The 25,850-nt window shown below is 38.2% G+C and overlaps 1 protein-coding gene across 1 annotated transcript in view; it reads left to right on the plus strand.

Moving 5' to 3' along the window:
* The window catches only part of LOC307176132 (serine/threonine-protein kinase TNNI3K), a gene marked incomplete at its 3' end in the record, with an annotated part of 278,258 nt that overhangs the window by 215,072 nt on the left and 37,336 nt on the right, over positions 1-25,850 (plus strand). The window contains exons 22-23 of the mRNA XM_079901938.1: positions 5,021-5,080; positions 8,255-8,424. Coding sequence (XP_079758064.1) covers positions 5,021-5,080; positions 8,255-8,424 — 230 coding nt within the window. The remainder of the gene's footprint in view (positions 1-5,020; positions 5,081-8,254; positions 8,425-25,850) is intronic.

Here is a 25,850-nt window from a genome sequence, read left to right on the forward strand (position 1 = left end):
TGTTTGTTCTATTTCTGTGAAAAATGCCATTGGAATTTTGATGGAGATTACATTGAATCTGTAGATTGCCTTGGGTAGTTTCAACATTATTAATTCTTCCAATCCATGAGCATGGGACACCTTTCCATTTATTTGTGTCTTCTTCCATTTCTTTCCTCAATATTTTGTAGCTTTCAGTGTACAGGTCTTTCACCTCCTTGGTTAAATTTACTCCTAGGTATTTCATTCTTTTTGATGCAATTGTAAATGAGATTGTTTTCCTCATTTCTCTTTCTGATAGCTTGTTAATAGTGTATAGAAATACAACAAGATCTTTGTATATTGATTTTGTATCCCTGTAACTTTACTGAATCTTTTTATTAGTTCTAACAGTTTTTTGGTGGAGTCTTTAGGGTTTTCTATATCAACTCATCCACATACAATGAGTTTTATTTCTTCCTTTCCAAGTTGGATGCCTTTTATTTCTTTTTTCTTGCCTAATTGCTATGACTAGGATTTCTAATACTATACTGAATGAGAGTGGGCATCCTTGTCTTATTCCTAATCTTAAAGGAAAATCTTTCAGTATTTCACTATTGAGTCTGATGGTAGCTGTGGATTGGCTACCATGTTGGGAACATACTTTTAATAGGCAAAGAATAGTAGCAGCAAAAGTAATTAGAAGGAAACTATCATAATACAAGCAAAAGATGATGGTTTAGACAAGGATGAGAGGTAGACAGATTCTGTATAATTTTTTATTATCATGATGCAATTTAATGTAACAAATTTGAGCTCAACTAAGCTATCCTGTGCAGTGGAACATGCTAGGTAAACAGGAGTAAACAGGCCTTTGCTTACCCTCAAATCATGTTCCAGCTAGTGATATAGACATGTAAATAGCTAGTTGTAACACAAGAAAGAATGAAATAAATCTAAATAATAGTGAAAAATTATTTTGCGAAATCCTTGGACACTTTATAAAGGATGTGTCTTGTGAGTTGGGCTTGAAGAGGGCAGAGGATTTCCACAGGCAGGAATAAGAGTTAGATAATTCAGACTGAAAAAATAGTAAGAACAATGTCCTGCATTGAGCAAAAGATCTAATCTCAGTTCACTTCTTTTAGCCTACCTGGGCTGCTTAGAGTCTGCCCTATGCATATGTGGTTCAGAGGTCAGCCAGAGAATTAGGCAGAGTTTATATGCATATTCTGGGGCTCCCTCTCCCAGACCCCTTTCTTCTAGGATTTCCCCTCATTTTCTAGTGCTTACATGTGATAAGCAGGATTCTAGGATGGCTCCCAAATCCCTTCCACTTTTTTCCAGGAATACCACCTACGTTTGAGTTTGGACAAAACCTATGAATATGATGAGATATTACTCCCATAATTATGTTTCCTCATATGGCAAGACAAAGATTATTCTGTGTAGGTATGACCTAATCAGATGAGCCCTTTAAAAGCAAAGAATATTTCTCCAGTTGGTCACAGGGGAAAAAGTTTAGAGAAACATGCCCTTGCTGGCCAGAAAGAAAGCAAATGGCTATGTTGTGAACTGCTTATAGGAGCCATGTGGCAAGGAACTATGGACATCCTCTAGAAGCTGAGCGTTATCCCTGAACAACAGTTGGCAAGAAAACAGGAACCTGAAGGAAATGAATTCTTCCAGTACCAGTGAGCTTGGAAGAGGCCCCTGAGCCTCAGATGAGAATCACAGAGTGAACTAACACCATGATTTTAATCTGGTGAGGCCCTGAGCAAGGGACCCAGTTAACCTGTACTAGACTCTGACCCACGGAGATAATAAATGGGTATTGATTTAAACCACTTGTGATAATTTGTTACAAAGCCATAGCTAATTCACTCTACCCTAGATGCCCTGAATTCTATCCTCGGGTTCTTCAAGCAGGCAAAACTGCAGGCTTGCCGCCATCGGAATTTTAATTGCTCTCTAAGATGCAGATGGGGCCTACCCTTAGGGAAAATGTTGTAAAAAAAAAAAAAAAAAAGATAAGAACCTTATCCTATGCCCTTCGTTTCTTCTGTGACTCCCCTCCAAAATCTACCTGCTCCTGTTCACTCTCTGTTTCTTTCAGGTCACAGTCTTTTACATTTTATCCAGAGTTTACAGTTGTTATCTGGGGGAGGGTTGATCCAATATAAATGCAGTTTGTTCATTCAGATTCTAGATACATTTTGAAGGCAGAATGATTATGATTTGCTGGTGAATTAGAAGCAAGAGTATGACAAAAAGAGAATTCAGATATTATCCTGTGGTGTTTGGAAGCAGAAATGATAGAGTTGCCATTTACTGAAGCAGAGAAGACTATAAATGCAAGAAGTTGCATATGTGAGTTAAGAGTTCAAGAAAGAGTACTAAGATAGATATAGATATTTGGAAGTTGTTTTTTAAAGCCATGAGACTGAATTAAATCCTCAACAAATTAAATAGAGAAGAGACCCAAAGACTGAGGCCTGGTGCAATTTAAAATTTAAAGATAAAGAGGAGAAGTGAAATCTAAAGACAAGACTGAGAAATAGCAAGTAATAGTGAATTAAAATAATGAGAAAATAGTGACCTCAAGTCCAGTTGAAGAATGTTTCAGGGACAAAAGAATGATTATTTGCATTTAATGCTGTGCCAAGTAAGATGGATTTAGCAATGAGGAGGTAAATCTGTATCCTTGACAAGAGCAGTTTCAGCAGTGTTATAGGAGAAAACCTGATTGGGATGGAGGACAGATGGAAGGAGAATAAGAGTCCGCAAATTTAGGCAACTCTTTAGAGCAATTTTGGTGAACAGAGAAATGGAGTAGTGGCTTGAGGAAGAAGTAGAGTCAAGAGTTTTATTTTGCTTTTGTTTATATGTTTTTAAGATGAAAGAATTTATATGTCTGTAGGTTGATGGGATAAAACAATAGAAAGGGAACGCTGATGATGCAAAAAATAGAAGGGAGAATTATTGTCAGAGCAATGTCCTTGAGTAGATTAGCAAGGATAAGATCTAGTACACAGTGAAGGAATTGCCCTCGGATAGAATCAGGCAAAGTTCATCTGTAGAAAAGGGAGTGAAGGCAGATGATGTGAGTTTAGATATAGGTGCGTGGTTGAAGTATTAGTGGGAACTAGAGGTTTGAGGAAAGAGGAGAAGGTGCAAAACAGCCATTTAGAGAGTGAGAGAGAGTGAGAGTGAGCTAGGAATACAAAATAGACTCTCTAAACAGTACTGAGGGTCCACTTCAGGTTAGAGGGTCATAATTTTGAAATAAGAGCCATCAGGATGGATTTAATCAAGATTAGGATTTTTCCAACTGTGTACAAAATTCATGATAGGGCAAGGGAGTTGAGGCTATGTGGGATGGAGTGAATATGATTGCCAGTGTAATCTAAGCTAAATCATGGAGGAAATAAGGTGACTGGATGATGGTGAAAAGATGGTAACAGGAACAAAAAATAGGGGAGACATCGGATGATAGACAAAAAGATAGAACAATAGTAGCAAAAACATGGTTTTTAAGGCTGAGTGATATATATATATATATACACACACACAGGGGTTTATTGCACTATTTTCCTTTACTTCAGGGTACATTTGAAAATCTTCACAATGCAAAGCAGCATCTTCTTAAGTGGTAAGATGGTTTATGCAGTCAAAGTTGTTGGAGTCAGAGCTCCGGACAAAGTGAGCTGGGTAGAGAGGAGGTAGAGCCCCAGGGCCATCTGACGGAAACTGTGAGGATGCAGAGCACGGAGGAGTTGCAGGCATCGCTGGTAACAGGGCCTAGGGTATGAATGACCAGGGAGCTAAGTGACCAAGGGAAGGTGGAGGATAAGAGCATTGCAGAAGAGGAGACAAAGGGCCCCAGAGGTCAGGCCACCTTAATGATTATCTGCATGGATAATAAAAGCACTGAGAGTAGTGCTAGAGAGCATGACAGTGAGCCAGATGCAAAACCTTCAGAGAAAGGAGAGGGACTCTGGGGAAAAGCTTGACAAACTGGTGGCTCTTCCAGGAGAAACCATTTGGAAGTTACAATGTCAGTGAGAAAGACACAGACCCCACCCCCACCCCCTGCTTACCCCCAGTACCATCCCCACCCACCTAGAAGTACAGGAATATGTGAGAGAAAACAGCTTCCTCTTGAGAGAGCTCTGGGGGAAGCAGTGTCCTCAGGGGAGGGCTAGATATTAAGGGAGAAATTGTTCTACTAAGAATCTAAATTAGTTGGTTACTGTACCTGAATGTTAAATTGGGCTATCCACCTCCTGGCAGTGAAAGTTTCATAAAGGGAGAAATGATAGGTTATGTAACATGTCCTTAGGACCTGAAAAAAGAAGGCATATAATTTCTTCAAAAGAAACCAACTTTTTCTAAAATCCCGAGAATTTTTTCCTTAGATCCATAATCATTTATATATCTCTAGCAACTAGAACAAAGCTTGGAATATAATCAGAATACAAGAAATGTTTATTTGACCAAACTCATCTGACACGAAGGTTCATAGTGGACAATATCTTTAATGACAGTTTTTGAAGATTAAAAGCTCATCTTAACCCCTAAAGTAGGGCATAGTCATGAGGTTGCTATTGATCTTAGTTTTGAATCTGAGACGGTATTTTCAAAAATAAAGCTAATTATAAAATCAACTGTAGCAGTTCTTTCCCTACAGACACATTGAACAGTGTATTATAGGGCACTGAGATAGTTAATAGTTTTTAGTATTCACTTTTATTCTTTGATTTTGAAGAGGCAAACCTGCCGCGTTAAAGCGCACAAAGCTAATTAAAGCTTTTCCACTATTTCATTATCTGAATGTAGTTGCAAATTCTGACTTAAAACTCTTATCAGAGGGAGACTCAACATCCCTCCATGAACAGCAAGTGAACATTCAATTAACACTTCAATACAAGTGTATTTTAAATAAAAATCTATTTTATTGTTAATCTCATTCTTTGCACATTCAAATATCCAATTTTAAAATCCAAAGACAGATGCATCCCTTTTATTCTTTGGGGAAAAGAAGTCTTTTCTTTATTTACAGGGAAGACCTGAATTTTCTGAAGTTGTTACCAAGTTAGAAGAGTGTCTCTGCAACACTGAGGTAAGAACTTTGGCTTCTGAAATATGTCCATTACAAAGGCTTGAATATCTAATGACGTTGGGGAATGTAGTTAAGGTGGTGCTTGTGGAAAGAAAGTGTGTGTCCATAACGCCATTCATATTTTCACCCTGTCAATTAAGTTCTTAGGGTGGAGGAGAATTGACTGCATCTGTAGGGCAAAGGCAAATTCAGAGTGAATTGGGGCACTTCCAACAAATAATCAGGCAAGCAAATAGACATGGGTATGCATAGCTTAAAAAATTGATATGTAAAAATTTAAAAATAACAAATGTGTTAGAAAGTAATTATGTAAATCATTACCTTCTATACAAAATTTCTTACAAACAATGAAATGTAAGCTAAAACATTAAGCCATTGTCCATTTATGTTCAATAAGAACCAGAAAAATTATTACTAAAATTAGCACATAAATTAATTGGGAGGCATTGCTTTTATACCACACATATTTTACATAAAGTGATGTGTGTTGGTAATGAGACTAATGGAATTTTCTTTCCTTAATATCAAGGAGCTGTTTGCTTTAATTTTCTCTATAATTGCCTTAATTTTCTATACACCTGTTCAGGAGATAGCATTTGAAAATAGGCAAGGGAACTGAAACATGAGCGTTAATTCAAAAATAATAACATATTCCCAAATGCAACTGAGTGCTACAGGAGAGAGGGATGGACATCACACATACAGGCTCACGTATAAACGAGTGTATGGAGGGGCAAAAATGGGGAAAAACGGCATCAACCTGAGATTGCACAACTAAATCCCAAAGTGGAACCATCCAAGGAAAGTTTTCTTTCCTTAAAATCTTAACAAAGAGTGACTGGAACCTAATCTTTTTTTTTTTTTTAAATATTTATTTATTTGGTTGTGCTGGGTCTTATTTCTGGCAGGCGGGATCCTTAGTTGCAGCTTGTGGGCTCTTTAGTTGTGGCATGCAAACTCTTGGTTGTGGCATGCATGTGGGATCTAGTTCCCTGGCCAGGGATCGAACCTGGGCCCCCTGCATTGGGAGCACGGAGTCTTAACCACTGCACCACCAGGGAATTCCCTGGAACCTAATCTTTTGGAAAAGTGTTCCAGGTCTGCGATTACTGCCTGAAGTGAGTGGCTCTGTCTCATGAGTCTTTACTGGAACTTACAAAGAGGAAGCTTTACTCTTTAAACATAAAACTTCCTTTCCCTTCTCTTCAGTCCTGAAACAAATGAGGTGGAGAGAAGTAGAAGTATATTTGGTGGGACTACAGCAGCCCCTACTAACAAGAGCATCTGCCAGAGGCTTGGGATGTTGAGAGATGCTTTTCAGGCTTGAGTTCCAAGTACCTTCTCACTCTGAACCTTTGTGTTTGATAGAGCAAGGCTGTGCCAAGCCTGGGATATATCCAGTTAGATCAGAGAGAGAATTCCAGAAACAGGGACAATGGTAGGATCTGCTAAGCTAGCTAGTCTTGTTATATTGACCAAGCCTCTTAGCACAATCTCCCCTAGTGGAAAAGACGAATAACTATGGGCTATATGCAAAGAGAATTTGCTGAACTGCATTGCACTAATTAATGAACTAGAATCATCTTTAAGGATCTTAACTTGTGTAGCTCCATAAGGCTCTATCCTCTCTACCCTTCAACTTTTTAGTCAGTGGTTAAGATCAAGGTGAGGAAGGCTCTGCTCATCACATTTGTAGATATAGTAAAGTTGAGAGAGACAACAAATATTTGAAAGCAGGAAAAGTAGTAGGACATGTCTAAGAAATAATTTAATAGGAATAAATATATCATCATACACCAGAGTCAAAGAAACAATAGTAAAAGAATCAAATGTTGGAGATATGGTTTAGGAGCATCATGAAGGTTAGTGGAAAATAAGCTTTTGGTGAGTTAGAATATGAAGTATCTATCTTGTATCTGAATAAAGAATGTGATCATTCCTCTCTCTCCTGAGATGGCCAAACAAAATAGTTCCCAGTTATGTCCTTTTAAAGGGATAATTAAAACTGGAACACAAATTTTAGGGAATAGAGATCAGAGTGGTGAATGGATTGAAAATCCTGTATGTGAGAGCCAATTAGAGGAACCAGGGATGCTTATCCCAGAGAAGACAAATCTAGGATGAGTCAACAGCTGTTTTTACACATCTGAAGAACTGTCATATAGGAAAGGGAATGGCCTAGTTCTCTGTGGGCCAACAGATGGAAATGAAGTACAATAATAGAACTGGTTAATTGTGAGAAAGAATTTTCCATTGGTCGGAGCTGTCCTAACATAAATGAATGGATCTGGAGACAGTGAGTTCCCCATCACTGGAGGTTCCCCATCAGATTGCATAGCTGACTTGAAAAGGATGCATAGAAGAGATTAAATCATTGAAGAGTTTGAAGGTTCATTTCAATACTGACATCACATGATTCTCGGAGCTTTACTTAGAAATGTCTTGGCTACTGTGAAGAGTTTAGAATTTATATATATTATTTTTTTTTAAACCAAAGTCTGCTCTCTACATGTCTTATGAAATTATAATGTCAAAGCACTAATATTCTCAGTCGTGTTACGTAGAGTGCATAAGTAACAAGGGTGTCAAAAGTTCAAGAAAACTACTTTCTTATTTTTTCCTCTTCTCTTTCTCATTTTCTTCCCTCACACTCTTCTATTTTCTAACTATACTTAACTATTTGTAAATATTTTTTAAAATTCTCTTACAACAACTCTATTTAGTCCTCATGCTTGCTGGACATTAAAGCAGCCTTCATTTTATAAAATGGATGTATTTTTGGGAAAGTGTGTAAATTCATTTTATGTAAAGGGAATAATTGTAAGCTCCAATTTAAAGGAACTCTGCCATGAACCTCATCACCATAGTGAAAAATGTAGAGAATCTTTTAACCATTAAATAATAATGTTCTATTTTATGAATCTGATTTGAGCCTACTGTGTTTTGTTAAAGACAAGCATAAGTTTTATGGGCCAGCTCTTATCACAGAACTGGGTCAAAAAAAGCTAGCCAGGTGTTGCCATCAGAGGCTGAAAGGAAAAGCAAGCTGAGATGAATAGAAATTAAAATATGAGAAATCCTCGAATGGAAAGTTAAAATAAATCTACATTCTATACTGTGATGTTAAGCCTGTTGGATTTATTAATTGATTGAAATTGCCCCTCCTTCACTCAGCTGATGTCGCCTGCATCAAGTAATAGCAGTGGGTCTCTCTCACCTTCCTCTTCTTCTGATTGTCTGCTGAGCCGCGGAGGGCCTGGCCGGAGCCACGTGGCAGCTTTACGGAGTCGTTTTGAATTGGAATATGCTCTAAATGCAAGGTCCTATGCTGCCTGGTCCCAAAGGTAAGTGGTAGTTGACAGTTACACAGTCAAGTCAGATTCCAGAATTTCTTCAAGATAATCACCTGATTTGCTTAGTATCAACAAGGAACTTACCACCCCTGTGGCAAACTTTGAAAGGGGAGTTTTGAACCTATTTTTCCTCTAATATTTTGACCAAAAATTAGAAATTTTGTTGACTGTTAGTCTAGGTTCTCTAAGCTTCGGGTTAACTCTTGCTTAAGCAAGAATTGTCTAACTACAGCAAGAACTGTCTAGCTACAGCAACAAAAGGAATTTATTGAAAGTATTCTGGGAGTTTCTTATGGAATTTAAGGAAGAATTTCTTGTGTGGGAATCAAGAAGCAACTCTGAAGGTCTGAGCACCAAAAGTTCAGTGTTCTGAGAATTACCTTATGACCCAGCAATTCCACCCCTAGGTATATTTCCAAAAGAATTGAAAATAGATACTCAACAAATACCTGTACTCAAATGTTTATAGCAGCACTATTCACAATAGCCAAAAGGTGGGAAAAAAAAAATCCATCAACAGATGAATAGATAAAAAATGTGGTATCCATACAATAGAATATTATTCAGCCGTAAGAGGAATGACGTACTGATGCATGCTACAGCATGGATGAACCCTGAAAACATGCTAAATGAAGGAAGCCAGGGACAAAAATCACATATTGTATGATCCTATTTATATGAATATCCAGAATAGGTATACTAGTCAGTTTGGGTAGCTATAACAAAATACCATAGATTGGATGGTTTAAACAACAGAAGTTTCTCACCATGGAGGCTGGAATCTGACATCAGGGTGCCAGCATGGCTGGGTTCTAGTGGGACTTTCAAATTTTCCTGGTTTACAGATGGCCACCTTCTCACTGTACCCTCACATGGCAGAGAGAGCTCTGGAGTCTTTTTATCTTTTGATAAGGGCACGAATTCTGTCAGATCAAGGGCTTCATTCTTCTGACCTCATTTAACCTTAATCACAACCTTAAAGGCCCTATTTCCAATACAGTCACATACGGGGTTAGGGCCCCAACATACGAATTTGGAGGAAGGGGGGACACAATTCCGTTAATAGCAATAGGTAAACCCATAAAAACAAAAAAGTAGATTGGTGGCCCCAGGGTCTGGGCTGGGGAGGAGGAAATTGGGAGTAACTGCTTAATGGATATGGAATTTTATTTTGGGGGGATGAAAATATTTTGGAATTAGATAGAGGTGGTGGTTACAAAACACTGTGAGTATACTAAATGCCACTGAATTTTTCACTTTAAAATGATTGATTTTATATGATGTGAACTTTACCTCAAGGAAAAACAAAAGCCACAAAAAAAAGTTTAAGCAAAGGGGCAAGTCAGAAAAAGAGGAAAAAAGAGTTCAGCTTTCTTCCATAGCAAACTGTGCCATTTACACGCCCCAATCCCCAATACACAGTCTCCTGCAACCTACAACATTCCTTGAGCAAGTCGCATAGCTGAGTCCAACATCGATAGGGAGAGAAAATATACTCAGCCTCTAGTGGGAGGTCCTACAGAGTCATATGGCAAAGGGCATAAATACAAAAAGCATAACGAAGTAGGAATAAGTACAGTCTGCCATGCGAGAAAATATGATTGGTCCCTTTGGATTATATGGCCACCTCTGGTCTAAACAAATGTGGTTGGAGTGAAGGTGGGGTCATATTTCATGTATGTAACCCTGGTCGCCAATGGCCTGATCTGGATGGAGAACAATAAAGGCAGGCACTGTGAGCTCCATGGATACCCTACAAAGTGCATACTGCAACTCCTGGAAAGTCAGAAAAGACTGGCTTAAAATCTCTGTCCTTCCACATGTGCTCCAGAGCATTTGTACATGAGCCATTACACATGCGCACTTATACACACACATGCACATATACACATTCACACATTCTGTCATCAGAGTCAACATTTTTATCCTGAAGGTGAGGAAAGATTATCTGGATTTAGCAAGGATCCTATACCATCTACAAATTGCTACTGTTGCCTTTTTAGCCATAGTTATTATATTCCTGGTCTGACAAAAGAGTTGCAGCTGCAGTTATGAAGAGATGAGAACCTGAATCATGAACTTTAATCTATGGAATGTCATGAAGTTAAGTATCAGCAGGCTTGATTGATAACAAGGCAAACTGAACACAATTCTTTACTGGACTCCAGTCTCTCACATAATTTCATAAGGGGCTCATAGGCCAAGATTAGATTAGGTTCAGTCACAACATCATCTTCAATTCCATCTGCTCTTCTTCTTCTTTACTTGTGGTTTTAAAATTAATTATCTGAAGAGACAGATTTTGGTATTTCCAAAACGTAGTCACCCAAGCTTTGTCCACTTGAGGCAGAGGTTAAGAGGATGAGCTGTGGAGTCAGATCTGAGGTTCAGTCTTGGCTTTACCACTTAAGAGCTCAGTGACCTTGGGCAAGTTACCTACATCTTATATGTAATATACAGATAGGAATACTAGCTCTTAGGATTGTTACTGGGAGAGGTAGTATTGTCACAAGAGTGACTGAGTGAAAAATGCCAACAGACCCAAGCAAAGGGTGCAAGTTCCCATAATGTAGGTAAGTCACACAACTTATAGACAGCTACCCAGATGGGAGGCACAGCAGCACACCCAACTGGATGAGTTGGGGGTGGAGGGAACACAGCTGCTCTGGCCTTCAAGAACCCGGAAGAAGGTACACCACTGCTCCTAAAACTGCCCAAACAGGGTGGGAAAAAATCATCAGGTGTTTTGAGATGCTCCCTTTGATAGTCTTACATGGTTTTTTATACCTCCCTGGCCCTTCGGAACAGTTATGGAACCCTGATAAGTACTTGTCTGTCTACTTGGTACAAATTTCTCTTAACAGCCTAGCACACCCTGAGTATTTGTTGTGAGGGTGCATTGAAGGTCAGTTTGTAGTTGTATCACTCCTCTAGTAAGGTCAATCTTTGGACTGCTTGAAATCAACTCCAGAAATAAGTAAAATATTTAGCTAAGTTGTAAGATGCACCATGTCTGTTTTATTCATATCTGTAACCCTAGTAGCTAGCAGTGTAATTGGAATGAAGTCAATATGTAACAAATATTTGTTCTGAGGATAAAAAAATTGGATAAATTGGCTCAATAATTTGTAATTATTATTATTTTGGAGCATAATCAGTCAATAAGCTTCAATTATTTTCTCTATTCTTTCCTTTTAAATAGCTATCACTATTGCATTTCTACTGCATGCCAGGCACTATTTTAGACACTTTGAATACTCATTTAAGTAAACCTTAGAAGTTAGGTATTCCAATTTTTATAGATAAGGAAACTGAGGCTCAGAAAGGGTAAGTAACTTTATTAAGTTTATTGAAGCAGAATTGGAGTCCTCACGCAGGACTCTCCTATGCTTTCTGAATTTCTCTGGCACAGGAGGTGTCACTTTTCAGAAGTTTGATATATTTTGCCAATACTTGTATTTGCTGGACTTCTTCCAATGTCTTCTGGAAGTTGGTCAGGGAAAGAATTCAATTACTCCTCCCAAGCCTGCCTTTTCAGCATGTGTATAGGAAAGAGCAAATGAGACCAGAGATCAATAGGTTCTTAAAGTCAAAGAATCCAAGGATCCAGCAGGGTCGTGAGTTTAACAACCTGGAATTCAGCCGGCTCTTTGGCTGCACATTAAGAATCACCTGGGGAACTTTTACAAGTACCAGTGTCCAGGACCAATTAAACCAAAATCCATGGGGATGGCATCCAGACTTCAGGAGCTTTTAAAGTTTTCCAGGTGAGCCCAATATACAACCAAGCATGAGAAGCATGCTCAAAGAGAATACTACAATCTAACCTTCCAGTCAATCTGATGCAACTGATGGGGTAAACAAGAGGACCGTGAGTGCCAAGGTGAAACAGCAGCTGTGACAAAAGGCGACCATTCTGAAGGCTGATTACCTGTGTGGTCTCTCCCAAAAGTCCTTGCAAGGTGCTAGCAACCTCTGATCTAAGAGGCTTTCTAACTAACTCATTACAATCACACAAGGTGTAATTTTTAGCCCAGCATTATTTTTTCCTAAATAGCAACAAGATATGGCCTGTAGTCCTCACCCAAAATGTTCCCAATTTTGGGTCTTGGAGCCCTCAACAATGTCTTAAAAATAGTGCATTTATTTTTTCAATTTTGGGGTTATGAAAGTTACAGCCTGTAATTTTGTAATTCTTGATTTGGCAGGGGTTTTGGTTTCTATTTCCACATTTGTTTTTAATTATTATTTTCCTTTATAAAATAAATATCAAGGTGGGAAACTGTGTCAGATGTCTTCTCCAAAGGTAATAGACATTTGTTAATTCCTGCTGCAACCCCAAACTGATGAAATCTGAGTTTGGGGAAGGCACTCCTGAAGTTCTGCCTCTTTTAAAATACTTTGTGTCTTTAGATATATTTGGAAAACTAAGCATGTGGCACTTGCTCCTCCCACAGGGTATGAAATCTCCCATCTTGTACATGGATTACATCATGTAAATTTAGAAATGACAAAGTGATACACAACCTTTCAGATGTGAAAACCAATTAGTGTTTATGTGGGGCTGGGCTCTGAGAATAGAATGCTATGACCTAGTTAGCTGTCCAGGAGAAGAGAGCAGAGATCCAGAGATTGGAACTGTGAAACAGATTGATTTGGAATTAATTTTTCACATTACAAAAGGGTCCATGAAAGGGTTCCTTTAAATAGAAAGCTTGCCTAGTGCACTTAGAATGCAATTCAACTTATAAAAGTTGAATATGTTATCAAATTTTAACTTACACATAGTTTTTCCAGAATGCAGCAACTGTGTAAGATGATAGCACCATGAAACCAATGCTCCTAGGAGGAATGAAAAAAGGAGCGGTGAGGGGCTTGTGTCCACTCGCTTCTGTGGAGCAGGATGGTTTATCCAGTTTCAGCCGTAGTGTGGTGTCTCTTCACCACCGAAGGGCAAATACTCCCCTTTTTAGTCTACTGCCTCTCCTCCATGCTTCTTTGTACTGAAACTTCCCTCAGGCCTCTTAAATATTCACTTTTCTTCCAATCCCTTCTTCATTCCCAATTTATTTCTCTTGCCAGCTCACCACAATCAGCAGTTTCAATCCATGGCTCCAACTCTCTGTCTCTCTCTCGCTCTCTGTGTCACACACACACACACACACACACACACACACACACACACACATACAGTTAGCCCCCAGTCCATATGTCCAAACTTGGCTGCTCTGCTTTCTTTGTCATGTCTTTAAATTCTCTCCCTCGAGTCCCAGCTTCCCCATGCCATAATCTACTTAACCCTCTACTGCCAGTGTAATCTTCCTTCTGTAGACCTCCAATTATATCACTACCCTACTTTAAAACTACCAATAATTCCACATTGCCTCTAAAATTAAGTGACGTTATGTCATCCAGAATCCAAAATGACCAGTGAAACACATTTCCAGTTTTACTCCACAGTGAACATCAGATGTTCCAGTGGTTCTAGACATTGATCCCATCACTTCTCTTCTCAAAAAATTCTCTAGGGTTTTGGGAACTGTAAGACAAATTTTTTGATATTTTGGTATTTTTGGTATTTCCCAGTGACAAGGGAGGTGCCAGTGATATTTAGTGGGGGGGGCAGAGTGTTGAATTTCCTACAATGTTTTGGACAATCCCACAAAATAAAGAATTATCCTGCACAGAATAGCAATAGCATCCCTGGTGACACACACTATAGACAAACTAGAAGTTCTACTATTTCCCATACACACCCCATGTTTAATTTACTGTCAACCTATTCCTATATCCTATTTTTTAACCTCAACAGTCCCGCCCAATCTTATCAAAATATTAATCAGCCTTCAGTAATATCTAGTCAGCTTGATCACTATGTCATGAAAGAGCCTTTTCTGGGACTAACTCCTCCTCAGTTATGCCTTACCAAAGGCCACGGTAGTTTGTGCCACTTTATACATTTGTGTTATTTTGTCTTTTATTATGATCATTTATTTTTAATTCCCCATTAGTTCATAAATACTTTAAGGGAAGAAATTTTCTTTTGTGTTTTTTTTTTTCTGGTGCCTACAATATCTCATTTATAACTGAACTGTAAGTGGTGAATATTAAATATTTTTATCTATAATAAATTAGAGGAATCATTAGTTGGCCTAAGAATACCATGCTTTGTATTTCTGAAATTTGAGTAAAACTGTGGCGCTCAGAATTTTGACCCTTACTTTCCGGTCAAGTTCAAATTTTTTTTGTCCAAAAATAATGAACAACCAGTTAATTCAAACTTCTTTCCATCCCACCCCCTCACTATTAGGGCATTAAATATCTGCTTACTTCTTTGTAATAAAAAAAAGAATAGAATTTTGATGCTGGAAACGTGTGAAAAAAGAAGGCACTGACACATTCATTCCCAGTGTGTTTTAAAAGGGGAGTTTGCTTTGAGTTGAGGTAGTTGAGAAAGGTTTCACTGAAGAGAGAGATGATGGAAATATAGTTCAGGTATAAAGAGAACAGGATGAACAAACATGAAATAACGACCATGAACTTTCTTTTCCTCCTTTTTAAAAAGAATAGTCATCCCTTTCTCAGTGATCTATAAAAGAAGTTCTTTCACATATCAAGGATCTACCTTTAGATAGGTCTGTTTTCAGTTTTTCTATTCTGTTCCATTGGGACATTTGTTTATCCCTGTGTCAGTTGTATACGATTTTAATTACAATAGCATTATTAAACTCTTGATTTCTGGTAGGGCACAGCCCATCTTGACTATTCTTGATTATTCTTGACTTTTTTTCTTCCATATAAATTTTATAATCAGCTTGCATTTTTTCACAAAAATGTAAGATTTTGATTATAGGTATTTTAAACCTGTAGATAAATATGGGAAGATATGACATCTTTATGACATTGAGTCTCCCTTTCCATAGACATAGTACTTTTTGTATTTATTTAGATGTTCTTTAACATCTTTTAGTTAGGTTTTATAATCTTCTCTGCAAGGTTCTTATACCTTTTGTCATGTTGATTGTTACATTCATTGTGATTGCTGAAATAATTTGAATTCATTGCTACCATATTATTTTATTCTCTCTGGGTTTTTTTCTCACTCTGTCCTTTGCCTGTTTTCCTTTGGATTATTTGAATAGGCACTCTGGTTTTCTGTTCCTTAGTGGGTACCCTAGAAACTTTAACATATTAAACTTAATAAATTTTATATTAATATACTTGTCCTACTCCCAAATAAAAGAGATATTTTAGAGCATTTTAGTTTCATTCATTCCCTCCCAAATTATATAATTCTATCCATTATTTTATTTTATTATGATTTTTCTAATTCCACAACTTAGATATTATTTTAATGTTTTACACAGCTATGGTTTATTTAGACTTAAATAACGCAAGCTCAGTAGTTATGGTGCACAGGCTTAGTTGCTCTGCGGCATGTGGGATCTTCCCAGACCAGGGCTTGAACCCATGTCCCCTGCATTGACAGGTGGATTCTTAACCACTGCGCCACCAGGGAAGCCCTCTGTTCTCTATTTTATGGCCCCGTAATGGGAGATATGTAACCAAGTTTGGAAAAGCTATGGGATCTCTCATGAAGCGACATAAAAACAGAGGGATTTTAAAAGCTGCTGGGATGTTTGATGTCAGAAGAGGCTACCCAGGTAAAAGGCCAAAAAGAACAGCCTTCCTTCACAAGAGCTTTAGTTCATGAACACATTTGTCCCCTTAGGTAACTCTCACCTGAGATTCTCTTATCTTACTATTGAACGGAAAAGGAGTTTTCCATTCTGAAAACACCTTTATTTTCCCTCTTTCTTGAGGTATATTTTAGTGGATATGGGATTTAAGGTGTTTAATTATTTTCCCCTGAAACTTTAAGGTGCTTTTCCACATCTTTGTTGTTGTTGCTGCTGTTAAAATATTATCTGTGAATCTAATTGTCATTTATTTTATTTTTAATCTGCCCTTTCTAATTGCTGTTAGAATTTCTCTTTGTTTTTGGTATTGTACAGTTTAACTATGTTGTATACAGGTATGGATTTATTTTTATTTATCTTGCTTTGAATTTATTAGATGTCCAGAATCTGAAGATTGATATCATTCATAAATTCTGGAAAATTCGCAGTCACTACCTCTTCTAATATGTCTTTACTCCATCTTCTCTCTTTATGGACTTCTAATTAGATGTATTTTAGATCTTCTCACTCTATTTTCCACATTTCTCAATCTCTCTTTTTTTTTTAAATTTTCCACCCTTTACTTTCTCTATGCTGCTTTCTGGTAATTTCTTCAAATCTATCCAGTACACTTGGTAGCTGGATCTAATACGCTGTTCTCTTCATTGCATTTCTAATTCAATTCATTTCTAATATCTATTCCAATTCTAGAAATTGTATAGCTTTTGCAATTTGACTAGACTCTTTTGAAAATCTGTTTCTTCTACACACTTCTAAATTATTTCTTCTTTTCATACACATTTATTTTAGATTCTATTAATATATCTGAATATCTGCTATTTCTCTATCTGAAGTTTTTGGATATAATTATGTAGTTCATTGTTCCTGATAATTCTTGCTCCTTGTTTTAAAATGTATTTAGAAATTTTTGTTTCTATTGTAGCTCATATTCCTTGGAACTTTATCGCTGGCAATTTTTTGACCTTTATTTGGTGTACGTTACTTCACAGATGATTTGCTTTTGCTCTTTCTGACTATCTGGGGACACTAACCCACCAAACCACTTAAAAACTTCAACTTGGAGTTTTCCATAAAACACATGTAGTGATATTTTTGTTTTAAAACTTGCATGTGAATGGGCTTGTGGATTGGACCTCTCAGGGAAAATATTTCATTTTTTCATTTTTCTCAGTTTATCTGGAGCCAAGGATAACATAGAGCAATTATCCTCTGTATCTTCCTATGTAGAATGGATATTATTATTCCTGGCTCACCCAATCTTGGTGTTGTCCTTCAAAGATTTTAGCTTTATACAGGTGTTTATTAACTGACCTCCCACCTGGCGTGGGCCCATGCTATTTCTCCCACGTAGTCCAATAAAATTCAAGCTTTAGGCCCACAAGAGTCAGTAGAATAGCTTCTTCATGGCACTTACATCTGCCTGGAAGTATAGTTTTAGCCAATCACTTACTTTTTTATTGGTATCTACACTAAATTGTAAACATCATGAGAGCATGAATATCTCTCCTTTTTGATTCTGTGTCTCCAGTACTTAGAATAGGGTCTAATAGTTGCTAAATACATACTTGTGGAATGAATGAATGATCATGATAGGCCTCACAACATGATTCCATTTAATCCTCACTTATGAAGTAGGCCTCCTGGTTTCCATTTTTCAGTTTGTTTTACAACTGAGACTCCAACGATTTAAGTAATTTTAATGAAACTGTATAGTGGAAAAATGGTAATTAATAGTTGAATCTGGGCCTATCTGGTGGTGTTTCCATTACACCATGCTGCCTCTGGAGACTATGCTTGGCCAACGTGTTTGAACTGTCTTTAAGAAGAAACTTCTAACCTCTGGTTTGGGCTTTGAGGATAATCAGCAGGGAGCTATCCAGAGTACTGAACTACCTGCCTCGAAAACTCTTCCAGCTTCAATGGAACGTAGCTCATTCTCAGTCTATGGCCAGTACAGCCTTTGATTGAAGGAAAAATTTCCCTTCTCACTCTGACTACCTCTGATACTAGCCACTTTACCTCAGCTTATGCCTGCTCATAATAGATCTTTATAATCAGCTGCCTGCACTGATACACACCTAACCTGAACAAAACAAATTCCATATCTGCTGCCTCATTCACGAGCAGACTGTGGCCTAACCCTGTCCTCTCTCTCTTCTTTAATCATGTCTCTGGAAACCAGCCTGATTCCCTGGCCACATTTCTAGAAGCAGCAAAAACTAATCAGGACATATAAAAACATAAACTCCTTCCTTCTAAATATTTGGGGACCAGTTTTGAACATTACTTTAGTATGATTTCTTTATTGAATTAAGTACATTGTAAAACCAGACATCTTTTTCTCATTAAATGTACTCTCTACTATAGTAGTCAATTGAATTCACTGTATTAAAAACAAAAAAAGAATCTTTTAGCTGATATTTTTGTTCAACAAAATAAAACCTATCCAGTGATGAAGGTTTCATGAGTTTTTCAGTCCTGGAAATGAAGACAAACACTGCCCTTTAACTCATAAACACAATGAAGGCCCAGAATCTTTTAGCTGATTCTACATAGAAATAATTTTAAGATCTATAAATTTAAGAAAATAATAAAAAACATCTTTGGCTTTCTGAACTCTTTTTTACTTGTTAAACATTGTTGATTTAAAACATCACATCTAGTGTTTACAAAAGAACTCAGTGTGTATCAGAGCATCACATTAATACCTAATCCTCAATTCAGCAATGTATTTTGAGCTTGTAGAGTGGTCTAACTCACTTAAGTTCTATGGGCCTTGTTCACATTGTTTGTATAGTGAGGAGAGTAAGACATTGCTTGCCTAATCAAGGGAGAAGGCTTTTTTTCTCAGGACAGTTATCACCTCTGGGATGTATAATTTTTGTGACACTCACTTTCTGAAGGTCAGTAATCAAGCTCATTAAGGGTCTGTGCTGGAAAAATATAAAAGCCAAAGGAGAGCAGCTGGAATCTAAGCAAGTGGCGTGATGCCTGTCATTTGCCTTTTATCTCTTTCTTTTTAAGCTCAAATCTGTCCATAAATTTTTTCTAATTAACAAAAGCAGAAAATTTCTTAATGTCATGGGGTATGGGGTTGAGAGAGATAATACATAGCTACACATGTTGTGTGAGGGTGTGAAAGCACTTCTTATACCTCTTCATTATGTGCTTGAATGTCATCTACTAAGGAGGGAAAATTAAAGAAAGTGGAGGAAGTTAAAACTATTTCCATAAAGGTCAAAAAATAAGCATATCCATCTATTTATATTTATACAAAACCTCTTCACCACAGCCCTAGGTACCATACCCAGAAAGCACTGTAGTGAAATAAGAAAACAATTCCCAGAGGCACACATACACACAAAAAGTAAAAGGAAGACAGAAGACTGTAAATTGATTGCTGGTGCTCTCTGCATCTCATGTTGCTGATATCCTACAAGTCATCAAAATTGGAAATAGTCTGTTCTGAAATGCAATAGGGCTCAATGTAAGAACTTCCTTCCAGCTAATGTGGACCTACAGCAGTTGTGTTAGAAGCTCTTTTCTAGTTACCTTGCTCTCTAGCGCCACCTAGCAATCAGTTGACAAAGCACGGGTGAGGCCTTCAGCCCTCTGACTGCTGTACTGAGGAGACAGGCTTAGAGATTTCACTGAACAGAGGCATTCAGCCTTAAAGTTAGGAGCAGGTGAAAAATGTCAATTCTTTCCTTCAGTTCCTTGACTTTAAAACCACCCTTAGTTTGAAAGAGCATTTCTCCATGAAAAATGTAAAAGAAAGACCATCAAACAAAATATTCTGTTCAAAAGAAGAAGTGATGAAAAATAGGAAATTAATAAAAGTGAAGATATGAGAAGAGCCCTACATGTGTAAAATTGACACCTTTTTTATAAGCTTCAAGGACCTGATTTATTGTCAAGCAAAAAAGATTTGCATGAAAAGAGTGAGCAAGTGACATATGTAGGTTACTACATATGCACTCGAGAGAGGGAAAGATGCAGCTCTTACGGTGGCTGATGCTGTAATCTTGGGTTCTTTTCTATCCTTCAGCAGTGCTTGTTAGCAACCTAAAATGGGCTCCCTCATAACCCAAAGGGTGAGCCAGAGTGCATTTCCCTCTTCAAGCATTTTGTAATACTAATTAACTAATTCCCAGCCACAGGAAGGGAACCTGCAAAGATTCGCCCAAGGCAAACTGCTAAATAAATGGTGACAGATTTCTCAGTTTTCAATTAGGTGAAATGACATATTGGGACAACGACTAGCCTGACTTTCTAATGATAAGAGTTTTATGAGTTTTTCATTCCTGGAAACGAAGAGAAACTCTGGTCCTTTCTCCATTCATAACCAAAACGAGGGCCCAGACCCACTCTTGCCTTCATCAAAGCACATCAAAGCACCGCTTTTGGCGGTGATGGTTGTGCACGACTGATAGTAAAAGACCTGGTCCAAAAAAGCTGCTTTTGAGACTGCTGCTGCTCTACTGAAATGTCTGACAGGACACAGCACGGGGACCAAAGAGAACAACTGGCCTAATTAAATCTGTACAGGCAGCCCTGTGCACTGTTCAGCAGCCCTGACTCCAGCTCGGGCCCCGCCCTGCTCCCTCCTGACTCCAGTGTTTGTGCTTCGAATCTCTTGCTAGCATGGCAACTGTTGCCATGTTTGCAGTAATAAGAAGTGGGTGATGCTGGTGTCTCTGTAATGCTTCAGATACAAGAGCAGAGATTTCTAAATAGATTTCTGAAGAAGCTCTTACAATGGCACTGCACAGTTTAGCAGGTTTAATTCCTCATAGATTTTTTTTCTTCTTTTCACCTTTACCACCTTCCAGGTAGACTGAATCTAACCCTCATACAATGCAAAAACTGCAGCATCCTTCTTTCGCATGCCAGTATTTGAAACAGGAAATTTCTCATTAGAGAAGACATTTCACAAATCATTGTTTCTTATTATCTCCTTGAAAACCATGAGATTGAGTTTTTCTTAGTATTTACATAAGCAGTTAAGACAGCCTGAAAAAATCATGGACCCAGGGAAAAAAAGGTATTAACCAAAGTGGAATGAAAAACGTCTATCATTAATATTTTTTATATTGTCTGAGCATTTTCTATTAATGAGCAGGTGTTTTAAAGGCCTCAATTGCAAAAAGAATACCAAGAATGCACTAATGGAATATGTTTATTACCTTTTTTAATCCTTTTCCAAAGAGACAGCAAAAAAAAAAAAATTAAATCCTCTATATTTGGCATTAATCAGGGACCTATTTGCCAACCAGTGTTAATGGCCCCCCTGCATGTCACTGGATGCCAATACAGCCTAGGGCCTAGGAGAGAGATGTCAGAGATGAAGCCATGTGCACTGATGACAATGTTAACCTGGTCAAAAAAGCAAGAGAAGGCACATTGCGTGTTTTGATCACTTACTGTGTTCCAGACACTATTACACATTTTCTTGTATGCCAGTCAGATCATTGACTTATCACAACTCTTCTACAAGTTAGGAGTTATTTATCAGTATTCTACAAATGAGAAAACTGGAGCACAGAAAGGATAAATAACCTTCCCAAGGCTTTGTAACTAGTAAACAGCAGGGCCAAGATTGAGCGTAGATCAGCCTGACTCCAAAGCTTATAATCTTTTCACTACTTGCCGAGCTGCTGCAGTGTGAGACAGAGGGCTGCCCTCATACTAATCAACCCTGTGGCGTGGGCAAGTCCCTTCCCGCCCTGGGTTTCAGTGACTATTCTGAGGCATGTGAACTGGACCTTGCTACTCAAGGTGTGGCCCACAGACCACCAGCTTCATCATCACCTAGGTGCTTGTTAGAAATTAAGACTCCTAGGGGCCACACAGGCCTACTGAATCATAATCTGCATTTTCAAGATTTTAACACGTGACTTGTGAATGTACATTAAAATTTAAGAAGCACAGGACTTGCCAATCTCTGTGGACACTTCTAGCTCTAGTATATTTAGAATGTTGTCCCCATTGTCTCTATATTTCTAGATCCTACCCCTTCTTCAAGGTTGCATCACCTCTCCCTACAAGCATTCCTAATTCCATCCTTACACTTGATGGAAGGAGTTTTCTCTCTTCTAAGAAAGGTTTCATTTACCTTACCTCACTTTCTACTTAGTATCATGTCTATGTTGTGTAAGTTCCTTGAGGTGGATACCCAACCATGTGAAATAATTTTATACTTGCAGTACCAACTGGCATAGTCCATTACACTAAAGAAAATATGTTGAAAGAAATGTTGAATGAATCATTATCTGAATTTTGTTACAGATATCATATAGTGCTCCAGTTGCAAGATCCCCGTATTATCCATTATCCATATGTCAAGGCAATCACATTCCAACTGCAAACAGCACACACAAGAGCAGTTTTCAAACTTCCTCACCCCACCTCCACCTTCTTAGCACACAGATACATGGAAGAGTCAATGAAGGCCAAGCTCAGCTCCAAAATCTCTTCTTCTTGGAAGTCTCCCTGGATACCTTCAATTGGCTAGATACACATCATGTTTGTTGCCATCTTATCCCGTGCATATCCCATCAGAATCAGAAACTATATTATAATAATTATAATTATTTCAGTTGTCCCCCTACACACAGACACACATAGTAAGTGGTAGGTACATGTAGCTTAAATGAATGAATGAATGTCTCAATCAATGCAAACCTTTTGACTGACTCTAAAGTCTACTTTTTGTTCCACATTAGGGTCCATTGAAACTAAGAACATGGAGAAGCACAGTTCTGTGGTGAGATTTAAGCACTTGTTTTAGCCACACTGGCAATCCCTAACAATACAGCACTTTAATTTAGTGTCACATGAGCTAGTCATCCAGGCACACGAGCCCTGATGCGTAGGAACTTGAGTGCCTTTTAGATACCTCAAGGTTGAAAATCGAAGCACTGTTTGTTTTCTTTCCTGTCTCAGTAAGTCAATCATCCATTTTACATAGTGCCTGCATCATACCAGGAGTTTTCTAGGAATTGGAGAAGTCAAAAAGGGTACATAGTAAAATTTTTCCTCCCTTTAAGTAGCCTAGTATGGAATATAGACCCCAAATGTATTTATAATACAATGTGATTATACAGTATAAGACTCTTGGGTCATGTAAACACAGAGGGAGGTATTTATGAGAGTGAGGAGAGACATACCATTGGCCTTGAGGTATGTCCAGCAGGTTGCCCATTTGTCCTTCTCTGGAAATGACAGTGAATTAGAGAGTAAGAAGAACACTAGCTATGGATTGCCAGGCAATGAATCTATACTGAAGAGGAGAGACACTGAAAACATAGGAAAAAATAAGGAAAGCTGGTGGGGCATGGACTCATTAGTGGCACATGGTATAAATTTAAACAGAATTTATGGGAAATTTGTTACCAGATGGCAGAGAAGGAAGATCCTGAGCTCACCTCCCCACATGAACACACCAAAATTACAAGTACTTACAGAGTAACTTTCTATGAGAATAACCTGAAGACTAGCAGAGAAGGTTTTCCACAACTAAAAATATAAAGAAGGAACCATAATGAGAGAGGTAGGAGGGGTGGAGACATGGTATAGTGAAGACTCACACCCTCAGGTAACTGACTGACAAACAGGAAGGTAATCACGATTGCAGAGGTTCTCCTCAAGGAGCAAGGGGTCCAAGCTCCATACCAGGTTCCCCAGCCCAGGAGTCCTACACTGGGAAGATGAACCCCAGAATGTCTTATTTTGAAGGCCAGTGGGGCTTGCATATGGGAGAGCCAGAGGGCTATAGAAAACACACTCTACTCTTAAAGGGTGTGTGCAAAATCTCACATACTCCAAGTCCCAGTGCAGAGGCAGTAATTTAAAAGGGACCTGGGCCAGACCCACTTGCTGATCTTGGAGAACCTCCCAGAGGGGCAGGAAGCAACTGGGACTCCCCCATGGGGACACAGATGCAGGCAGCTGCTGTTTTTCAAAGCTTATGCTACCACGAGGACAGTGGTGCTGGCAAGTGGAGTCTTCCCACTAGCCTATTAGCTCCGGGTTTACCAGCAGGTCAGCACCGGGCCTGGGACCCTCCAGGCCACACAGTCAGCTACACTGGGACTCAGCCCTGCCCACCAGTGGGCTGGCAGCCAAGAGGGCTGAGTGCTAGCCCCACCTACCAGTGCACCCAGAGTAGTCAGCCACATCACAACAGAAGAGCCCATGCAGCCCACATAGAGGGCACCCTTAGAACATTAGAGGGGAATATGCTGCTCAGCCTCATAGGATGTCTCACACATAAGGCCACTTCTCCAAGATTAGGAAATTTAACTGAGCTACCTAATGCATAGAAATAAACACAGAGGGTTAGGCAAAATGAGGAGATGAGGAATATGTTCCAAACAAGGGAACAAGACAAAACCTCAGAAAAAGAAAAAAACAAAGTGGAGATAAGCAATCTACCTGGTAAGGAATAGAAGGTAATAATCAAGAATTCAAGGTAATTATGCTCAATGAACTTGGGAGAAGAATGAATGAACATGGTGAGAAGTTTAATATAAAGTTAGAAAATATAAGGCAGAACCAAACAGAGCTGAAGAATACAATAACTGAAGACAAAAATCCACTAGAAGGGATCAAAAGTAGATTAGATGATAGAGCGGAATGGATCAGTGAACTGGAAGAAAGAGTAGTGAAAATCATCCCAACTGCACAGAAATGAAAAAGAATTTTTTAAAATGAGAATAGTTTAAGAGACCTCTGGGACATCAGCATACTAACATTCACATTACAGGAGTCCCAGAAGTAGAAGAGAGAGAGAAAGAGGCAGAGAACTTATTTGAAGAAATAATAGCTGAAAACTTCCCTAAGCTGGGAAAGGAAACAGACATCTAAGTCCAGAAAGCACTGAGACTTCCAAACAAGGTGAGCACAAAGAGATCCACACCAAGACACATTATAGTTAAAATAGCAAAAATTAAAGGTAAAGAGAGAATCTTAAAAGAAACAAGGGAAAAGCAACTAGTGACATACAAGAGAACTCCCATAAAATTATCAGCTGACTTTTCAGTGGAAACTTTGCAAGCCAGAAGGAAACAGCATAACAAATTCAAAGTGATGAAAGGAAAAAGACCTGCAACCAAGAATACTCTACCCATCAAGGCTATCATTCAGACTTGAAAAAGAGATAAAGAACTTTACAGAATAGCGAAAGCTAGAAAGAGTTCAGCACCACTAAACTGGCTTTACAAGAAATGTTAAAGGGACTTCTCTAAGCAGAAAAGACAAGACTACAACTAGAAATATGAAAATTATGAAAGGAAAAGATCTCATTGGCAAAGCAAGCATATAGTAAAAGTAGTAGATCAACCACTTATAAAGCTAGTAGGGGGGTTAAAAGAGAAAAGTAGTAAAATTATCGATATTCACAGTAAGTAGTTAAGGGATACACAAAACAAAAATGTGATGTCAAAAACATTAAACATTGGCCAGGGAAGTAAAAACGTAGGGTTGTTAGAATGCATTCAAAATTAAGAGATCATCAACTTAAAATAATCACCTATATATATAGGTTGTTATATATGAACCCCATGATAACTATAAATCAAAAGCTTATAATAGATACACACACAAAAAAAGACAGAGGAATCCAAACATAACTAAAGATACTTATCAAATCACAAGGTAAGAGAACAAAAGAATCAAACAAAAATGGGCTACAAAAACAATCAAAAAACAAAATGA

The sequence above is a fragment of the Stenella coeruleoalba genome (genome assembly GCF_951394435.1).
Source record: "Stenella coeruleoalba genome assembly, chromosome: 1".
In the NCBI taxonomy this organism is placed as follows: domain Eukaryota; kingdom Metazoa; phylum Chordata; class Mammalia; order Artiodactyla; family Delphinidae; genus Stenella; species Stenella coeruleoalba.